This window comes from Copadichromis virginalis, linkage group LG2 (assembly GCF_057382275.1).
Source record: "Copadichromis virginalis isolate Kocher_CV1m ecotype Utaka linkage group LG2, C_Virginalis_male_GT1.1, whole genome shotgun sequence".
In the NCBI taxonomy this organism is placed as follows: Eukaryota; Metazoa; Chordata; class Actinopteri; order Cichliformes; family Cichlidae; genus Copadichromis; species Copadichromis virginalis.
Window position 1 is genome coordinate 7,839,788 of NC_140619.1, and position 9,869 is coordinate 7,849,656.

Consider the following 9,869-nt stretch of genomic DNA (forward strand, 5'->3'; position numbering starts at 1 on the left):
AATACCTATATTAAGATAAGTAAAAATGATTACGACTTGGAAAATTCAAGAACTGCTCCCAATGCACTGTTCAATTTGGTTGGTGTCTTGAAAAATTTCCCTTTTTTGCATGTTGTGTTTTAGAGGTGACGGTTTCAATGACTTGCGTGGTCTTCCATTTCCTCTGAGGTCACAGAGAGCAAAGCTCATTACACCCTAAAAATAGTTCAGTGAAATAAAAGTGTTACAAAGGTTTTACGGTGGAGACGGAATAGTCTTGACTCAGACATCATTCAGTGTTGTTGCAGCATTGAGAGGGGAGGGCATGACATAACGTAACACACACAACACTGGGGAGGAAGGTTGGAACGCCAAAACTGGTGACACATCCGAGAGTTCAGGGTGAGTCCACCTCCTTTCTGTCTGCACGAATCACTTAACAAATTTATATAACGTAAAACTTAAAGGGCTCTCTGAGAGATGATTCAGATAGATGGAGTATTTATTCTGGGCAATGACAAGTAGGAAATGAAAAAACTTTAAATATAAAATTATGAGGAGAAAGGCCAGAGGCCAGAGGCATTTTTTAAATATAGTTGAACATTTTTTTAAAAAGTGTGTCACAAGTTTTCTCAGAAGAGTGGCTGGCATTTCTCTTAGAGATAGGGTGAGGAGTTCGGCCATCCTATTGTAAGCTGCTGATTACAGCCTCGCAACAAGCGTGCCAAATGAGCAATTCTTTATGCCACTGAAGTAAATGAACTGAAGCTGAATGTTGATCATCTTGCTACAAACCTTCACTCTGAGCATTCATGTGGATATTCTCTGGCATATATCATATTCTCATATCATATATCAGAGCTTCCCTCACCCTCAGTGGCAATGACACCCCCTGACAGCAGCAGACTCCCAGCAGGATATAGTAGGATACTGAACTCTGCCACACCACAAAATTGTTCAAGAGCAGTTTGAAACATAAAAAAATAGCCCAACATGCTAATCCTGCCTATAGGCGCTGCAGATCCCATCTAATAAAGCTTCCATAGAATAAACTGGAAAAGCCTGATTCATGGAGGCCCCATGCCATAACCCACAATCCTGAAAGAACTGTAGCCAGTGTCCTGTGCCAAACCATGGATTATATGCCAGATACTACAAGACACCGCAGTGGTACTGTGTCCTTGCTATGATGGATGGGAGCTGTTTTGTGCCAACGTGATATCTGGCTGGTTTTTATTTTATGACTGATCAGTGTATCCATATGTCATCATTGTACCTCTCATATATTTAACTTTTCCCAGTGAAAAGATATTTAAATAAGTATTCAGGATTGTGACAAATGCTGATTTGAAAATTCCTATATGGGCAGCAATAGTTAAGGTAGAAGGTTGGTGGATCCCTGATATGGATCCCTGATGCCAAAGCATCCAAGGGCAAGATGATAAAACCCGACTTGCATCTGTGTGTGTGTGAATGTTAGAAAACACACAGGTATAGATAAGGCATTATATAAGTACTAGTCAATTTACATCCTTACTAGTCCCCTGGCTGTGCTGTGTATGTAGAAATGTAAAAGTGTAAAGCCTGAAGACTGAGCTTATACTTGAGGTAAGGTGAGGTCAATGTTATAACTGTTATGTCATTACTTTATCTGTACAGTACTATACAGGTATAAATGTGTATCACTAATAATATTTGGTAGATATTTTTTTCACTGCATGTGTATATAATATGTGCATTTAGCCGATACTGTCGAACAAAAACTTTTTGTTAGCATGATGTCAACCAGGAGCACAGCTGACTTTCTACTGGTCCCACACAAGCTTCAGATGTGGTAACGTTTGCCCAGAAGCCCAGAACAGTAAGTGCCTATTTTGACAAATGCATGACCTCCTCCTGGATAAATAACTTTCATCACTCATCATCCAGGCAGCTGGTTTGGAGAAAATTGAGAATAGCAATTAAAATAACTGGCTCGTGACGGTTTCTTTTTCATCTACTGGCATTTCTACTTTACATTGTTATTTTTTTCACTTATGAATAGCACTTACTGAATCACTACCAAGATGCCTCTGTTGGCTTTCTTATTATGTCCCTCTTTTCCTGCTCTTGAACAGACTGGATGAATGAAAACACTGGTTCTGTTCACATGGTTGCTGTGGTTCTTGGCTCTCCGAAGGGTCTCAGAGTCCAAATTGCACGTCCCCCTTCTTTGCCCTCCTCTCCTTTCCCGACTTCTGCTGGGTTGGTTAAATCAGTGAGCATTAGTGGGCGTGAGCATGTGTGTGTGTGTGCTGGTGCTCCTAGGGCGCATGCGAACTGAGGCCCAAAGGGGAAAGCCTTCCACACAGATCTAAGCCAGCTGCCCTGCTCTAAACACTCCATTGCAAGAAGAGTAGAAGAAAGAAGCGACCTGCATGCATCCCCCCTACCAGTGTGCTCAAAGTACACTGGCAAAGCAGCTGCCAGCTCTACAAACGGCAGACAAGCGTCTACAAATTGTAGATTTCGATCTTGCATAGGAGTCCGTAGAAGTGTTACTGCTTCAAATTCTCAGGACTCAAAGGGCACTTGCTGCCCTGAGAGGGGGGCCTTTCAAGCAAGCTGACCTCTGAGGTTAAGCAGAATCAGTTTGTGTGGAGGAGGGTAAGAGGGTACAGGCAGCAGTTAGCAGGAGGTGAGAGGCCACGGTGAACTGCTGCACTTCTCAAGAAGGAGACGACGTCCCTAACCCTGATGGCCACGGGAGGAATCACAACACTTCCCGCTACACCTGAAGACGGCGGCAGCAGCGGTTTTCCTCCTGGGAACTTCAAGGACCCTAAAAGGCTGTACTGTAAAAATGGTGGCTTCTTCTTGAGGATAAAATCTGATGGAGTGGATGGAATACGAGAGAAAAACGACCCCCACAGTAAGTTCTTCCAGTCTCCTTCTTTTCACTTTACACAGTACACAGCACTTCTTGATTTTCTGTTTTTAACATGCAACAGAGAAGAAAGAGCAAAGCAAAAAATTAAATATCGTGGATAAATAATAGGGGGATTATGTGAATTTTCCATTTGAATTATGATTATTCTCCACTTGCGAACACTAAGAACCAAATGTGTGTAGGTCACCTTCTGGAAAGTATAATAACCTCAGTACTAAAGAGTCACGCCTCAGTTTTTATTCATCAGTGGGACTTCTGATGGAACATGCTTAATGTTTTTAGTGCTCCAAATGAAGATCACCATGCTGAGTCACACTGTTAACTGTATATTTTACGTCACAAAAGACAGCAAATCTGAGAGTTCCTGCGTCTTTGAGGCTGATGAAGTTATTATAAAAACCTGTTAAAAAATTATCTTACCCTCAGACCAGTCATCTGTGCCGACATTGAATTAATATTTATTCTGAGCGCCCCCTTTTTTAAGAAAGGGTAAACATTAACGTGATTATGTTAATGGACAACTGTAGCATTCCTCAGTGCGTCACTGTCACTGATTAAATGTGCCCTAAGCTTTTGTAAATAGGAGGGGAGGAGAGGAACATGAAATTTGGATTTTTCCTTGGAAAACACATGCTTGGATGCTTGGAAGTGTATTGCACAAGGTACAGTGTGACATTTCAAACAAATGCCTGATGCCAGTTCAAGGAGTGAGAGGCTATTTATAGGATACCGGTAATTCAATTGCGTTTAATTATACTTCATTATAAGTGTTTATGAAATATCCGGAGAGATTCATCTTGTAGACGACATGAGAAAGTTTAAGGAAGGAATATATTCACACTTCGTCATACAACGGCCATTAGTATTAATCGTTTAGCTTTTTACCAAAATAGTTCTTAAGAGTTATTATGACTTGAGCTGTGCTTCCTCAATGGCCCTTTTGTTAAGGGTCGGATAGAGTTGCCAGCTTCTACAGACAAACCTGCCAGTAAGAATAGGAAATGTTATGAAAAATGTTGCCTAATATATCCTAGGGTCCTCGAGTAGAATTTCCATGCTAATGTAGATGGGACTCTTCTCCATCCGTTTGTGTTTTGTGTAAGAGACTTTTGATCCAAGAACCTTGGGGTCAATTCTGATACAAACTGGACACAACAGGAGACCCCAGAGCACACTTTACAGAAGCGGGGATCAGGTTCCCGCCATTCACAAAAATTTCAGCACATAATCTATCCAAGGAACATCGAACACACCACAGTACATTCAGACCAATTGCTATTTTTTTTTTTTGCCTCTTTGATCTGTAACATGAATCACCCAAACAGCTAGCTTAATGATAGACAGATGTGTGTCTACCCTTAATGGGGACTCATTCTAAAGAGATCCCCTATTCACCTCAAGGGGCCCCTGGATTCTTTTTGATTGCTGAGCATATATTGGATGAAGAAAAACAATGTCTCTTTTTTAAAAAGGGAAATAAAAAAATAAATCATTTAAGATCATGAATAAGCAATCTTACAGCCTGCAGGTACTATGTAATGCCATTCTGTGTTTTTTGGTAATTAAACTTAACTATTTGTGCTAATAATAATGTTTCATTCATTCATGGCACATGCATCAGTCAGTGCCATGAATACAGAGGAAACCACAGCAACAAATCATTTGCCAGCAACTGAGGAAGCAGGACCTGATGTTTGGATGTAATGCTTGAAAGATGTTAAACGCAGCATAATTAGACTCATTGTCTTCATTTAAAATGCAAATAAAAAATGGGGAAAAGAATATATACATATTACTGAATTTATCAGGTAAAAAATGTTATGAGTTTAAAAAAAACTACATTTGAGTTTAAGGCTTGCGCTTTTAAGTAAGACAGAGACTTCACTGGCCCAAAACTTTAGTATTTGATAGAGAAAACTGGCATACAAAATATGACTTTATGCATTGTTTTAAAGTAACTGTCTGTTTTTACAGGATTCATAAGTTATGTCACAGGAATTGTTTGATTTTGTGGTGGTTTGATTTTGTACCGCTTACCTGTATGGTCCAGAGGCAAAGAAACAAAACCCAAATATGAGAGCATGCCAGGTATTTGGCATACTTGCCTGACTCTTAGTTCTCTCAGCGGTGATTTTCCCAGTGGCATGTCCCTGTTTTGGCACATAAGCTCCCTTAAGGAAAGGAAAGTAAGAAAGTTAAAATGTCTACTAGTATAAGAGTCAGATATTTTGTCAGGAAAATCTTGCAACTTAAAGCTCATTGACTTTAAACATAACCTTGTCACATGGTTCAAATGGTGTGTGGGCTTGTTTATGAGAAAAAGGAAACCTTTAATCAAGGTTTCCTTTTTCTTAATTGTTTGTTAATTTAACAGCATTTTCGTTCCTCTGTTTTATGCCTCTTGTCTTTTTGCTCGTTGCAGTTCAAATGTTGAAATGCACCTGCAGCTGTTTCTCTAACAGCTCACTGTTACACTTGCTGTGATTTAATGAAGAAATTCATTTTTTTTTAAAGTCAGCAGTCACTTTTACACTTTGATTAAACGTCCCATCATTAAACAACAACTTGCTCTCTGTCTCTGCTAATTCATCTTCAGTAAAGCTTCAACTCCAGGCAACCTCAGTGGGAGAAGTGGTCATCAAAGGGATTTGTGCAAACCGATATCTGGCAATGAACAGAGACGGACGACTGTTTGGAGCGGTGAGTGACTTGGATCGGTCTTTCCATCAACAAAGCTTGTGCTGTTTCTGTTCCATAAAGGATCTTGCTAATCTGTATGAAACAGACTTGATTAAACTGACAGCTCTGTGACAAGAAGCATTAAGGTTGCAGTGTTTTGGAAACCAAATATTTTCCAGTACTGTGACAAGAAATCCTCCCATTCTAAAAATAATTAAGTTTATAGCCTCTCGCACTGGACTCATCAGAACATTCAAATTATAATAGTAGACCACTGTCGTGTGTGTGTGTGTGTGTGTGTGTGTGTGTGTGTGTGTGTGTGTGTGTGGCTGGCAGTTAGCGGACCCAAATTGCAGACTCAGAGATAAATTCAGAACTCACACAGCTTTATTGCTGGAGTTCGGGAAACTAAACACAAACAACAGAAAACTCGTCTAAACTGAACTTTAGAACTTACATGACTAAGTAAACAGGACGCGTACACACAAGGAGGGGATGATAATACACAAGATAATGAGAGGATGGGTGACAGGTGGAAACGCAGCTGGAACAAACTAGACATAATGAGAGAGAGGAAGCAAAGCTGAACATAAGGCACGTGACACAATGACTATCAAAATAAAACAGACAGAGACCAGACAAGGAAGACAGAACGAGGGCGAGATAGCAGAGAACACAGGAACCATAGATAGACACACGACTGGGAAAACAGGCAAATGAACATGGAGGCAAAACAGACTTCCCAGGGAGACACAAATAACTAACACAAGAAACTAGATACTAGAGGACGTGGAACACAGAGGGAAGACTAAGACAGACTAAACATGAAATGGAACTAAATTAAACAAAATTAAGGGACAGAGAACTCAGAAATATAAGGAGAAAAGACATAATATTAAACAACAATTCAAGGCAAGCACAAACTACTGGGTCACAAAGCCGGGACAATGACAGACCACAGTTACGCACAACTGACAAGATGCATCAATCAATGCAATCAATAAGCAAAAGACATAAACTGCACACATTTAAATAAGTCATCTCTGCCAAATCTTCCAAAACAATATATGAAAGTTTCCTTTTTTGTAACAAAAAAACAAAAAAAACCCATACAAATAGTTTTAGTGATGCACTAATATACTGAGTATTTATCCAGCAGTGTGGATACCTGCATGTGAGTAGTTAATAATTATTATTAATAATTGGGAATTATTATAACTGCAGGCTTTTATTAAAAATACTTAAATTATTAAGCATTTTGGGTCTGAAAGACTGAAAATTGAACAGTACTTATTTTTTTAATAAAAAAAGACATTATTATTATTATTATTTTTTTTTTTATTATTATTAATAATAATAATAATAATAATAATAATAATAATATTGGAAATACATAATAAAAGCAACAAAAAATTGCAGAAGTTTTTTTTTAGAACAAATGAGAACCAGTGATTTTACTTTGTTGACTGTTGATGCATATTAAAATAAATAAATAAATAATGATAATTTAATCTAATTAAAGATATGCTGCCTTGCATTACTTGTATTTAGTCTTGGAATGATTCCTAACTGCACTTTTCCCTGTTACTAAGCTATTATAGTTTCAGCGTTGCTGTGAGTAAACCACTCCAGTTTCATGCCAATGCTGGTCTGTTGCCACAGTTGTTGCTGTTTATTGTGGAAGTGTGAACTGTTGGTGACTGATGTGGTTTGGTGGTTGTGAAGGCTCGTATAAAATCCATGTCATTTGCAAAAGGCATCTCCTCCTAATGAGAAGCTACAGCAGCAGAATGCCACCCAAGGCATCGCTCTGCTCAATAAAAGACCCACGTGATGGTCTCTGCACTACCGTTTGCTTCCAAGAGATTGTGAAAGCAGTCGTTGTCAAGCAAATTAGAATTCACTGACGCTGATGTAACACTTTGTCTGGAAAGTGCCAAATCTAGCTTTGGAGTTGGGTCATCTAGAAAGAGAGGGGATCTTGATAGATTTGTTTTGAATCATATGATCAACAAATACTGCCTATTGCACAAATATATACATTAATAGATATATGCCCTGACTGGTTAATTCAGTAGGTGCATCTGTTCCACTGCTCATTAATGCGTATAACTAATCATCCAGCAGCAAATCAGTGCATTTAGGCACATAGACATGGTTAGATGACCTGCTGAAGTTCAAACTGACCATCAGATTGGAATAGAAAGGTAATTTAAGTGACTTTGAAGGCTGCGTTATTGTTTGTGCCAGACAGGCTGGTCTGAATATTTACCACATTGAGGGTTTAAAAAGGTGACAAAATATCCAGTAGCAGCAGTTTGCTGCTTCAAAAATGCCTCGTTGATGCCAGAGATCACAGGAAGATGGCCAGACAGCTCTCAGCTGATGGGAAAGCAACAACGATTCAAATAACCACTTGTTATAACAAAGGTATGCAGAAGAGCATCTCTGAACGACCACACAGGTGTCACTTTTGTCAGCTTTTAATATTCTTTGATCTACAAACATTTCCACGAACACATTTTTAGGACCAAAGTCATTTTATTATTGGGAGTTTTGCACAGTGAATTAAACCAGGTAGACTGAGTTGTTGTTCCAGAAAATGTCTTCTGACTAATAGCAGCACAGTCACAGTCAAATAAAAACAGAAACTAAACAAAAGGGTTTAGTTGGACCGAGCATAGGGAGTCAATGCCCAGCATGATTTTGGCCAGACGTTTTCTACAAAGGACAAATCTAAGAAAGAATCTTGGGTAAAAATAGATGGACAACAACGTGGCAACACAAGAATCATACCATTTACTTTAAAGATTGTCATCTTTAGCATTCTCCAATAAGATTCCTATAAGAGTCCTGTTAATTTCAAGTTTCTCTTTGACTGACATCGTGACTTGTTTATTTTTAGTGAGGTTCAACTACGGCACACATTGTCCTTATATTCATGGAAAGGTATGACTGTCTTTATTAAATAAGTGGGTTTATTACCACAAATCACAGAGTAAATAAACAACAGTCAAAATAAAGGTTGCATTTAGTTACAAAGTTATTTTAGGTGGAAACTTAATTACAGAATATATTAAACAATCATATTTCATTAAATCAATTATATTAAAGTAAACATTTTCACTCAAAATTCCTATATATATATGTATGTATATACAAAATAAAGGATGTGATGAAATGCCACTGTAAGTAACAAGATGCCCCTTAGATTGATTTTTATACAGAAATCCTGTTTAAGCAGAGGATACTGATAAGGCTACTCAGCAAACAGAGTATCTTAAACTATATTACAAACTAGTGTCACAGTCTTCTTAGGTTCTTAGCTCGTGAGTTGATCTAAGTTTACTAGGTGGCACTGTGTCCCAGTAGCTTTCTAATCTCCAGCCCCTGAAATTATACCTAAGCGGCACAGTTAAATCCACTGCAGACAGCATAACAGTTATATTTTATTTGCATTATTCTTCTGTGTCTTTCTCTACAGAGAAGAGCAACAGATGAGTGCTACTTCTTAGAGCGGCTCGAGAGCAACAACTACAACACCTACCGCTCCAGGAAGTACCCAAACATGTACGTGGCGCTGAAGCGGACTGGCCAGTACAAGTCTGGAAGCAAAACTGGACCGGGTCAAAAGGCAATTCTCTTTCTCCCAATGTCTGCTAAATGCTAATCTGGGCTCAGAGTGAGAGATACTGATGTCTGAATGAAAAGATGTGACGGCAATGAAGCAAGCCATCAGCATTGCCCAAAATAGCTGTGAAGCTTTACTGTTAGATCCTAACAGTTATTATTTTATCATAAACATGTCTGCAATTATTCAGCTTCACTTTAAAATTAGCACCATATAGTCATACCTTTTATTATATTATAATATTATTATTACTATTATTATTAACCAGAATTTTACTGTAGACCAACCAACTGGAGCCAGCTGCCTAGTGCATCTCAGTTAAACAGCAGTACAACACAGTGGGTTTTTAAAAAAAAAAAATTAACATAACTCTCTCCATAAGGATTCAAAACAGCTATCTGCTCAACCTTAACCTAATGAAAGTCTAAGTTGGAGTCTGGGTTTAAGTGCAGGGTGTTGGTAATATACTGCATATTTGAGTGTTTTCATAAATAAGAAAACACGTTTAAATCCGACAATAATCTAACTGTATTATAGAAGTCTGAAAAATATAAAATTTGAATTAAAAGAAGAAGAAACACTAAAAGCAAAACCCAAGCATTTCTTCTCCTTTTGAACACGTAGGACTTGGACTGTTAAATAGATAAGTGT

General features: G+C 38.4%; 1 protein-coding gene across 1 annotated transcript; it reads left to right on the forward strand.

Moving 5' to 3' along the window:
* Positions 1 to 2,265: 2,265 nt before the first annotated feature.
* Positions 2,266 to 9,283, forward strand: fgf2 (fibroblast growth factor 2). The gene is made up of 3 exons (XM_085469794.1): positions 2,266 to 2,890; positions 5,505 to 5,608; positions 9,072 to 9,283. Exons 1-3 carry the CDS (start codon positions 2,716 to 2,718, stop codon positions 9,255 to 9,257), a joined length of 465 nt encoding a protein of 154 aa, XP_085325920.1. The 5' UTR covers positions 2,266 to 2,715; the 3' UTR covers positions 9,258 to 9,283.
* The last annotated feature ends 586 nt before the right edge of the window (positions 9,284 to 9,869 follow it).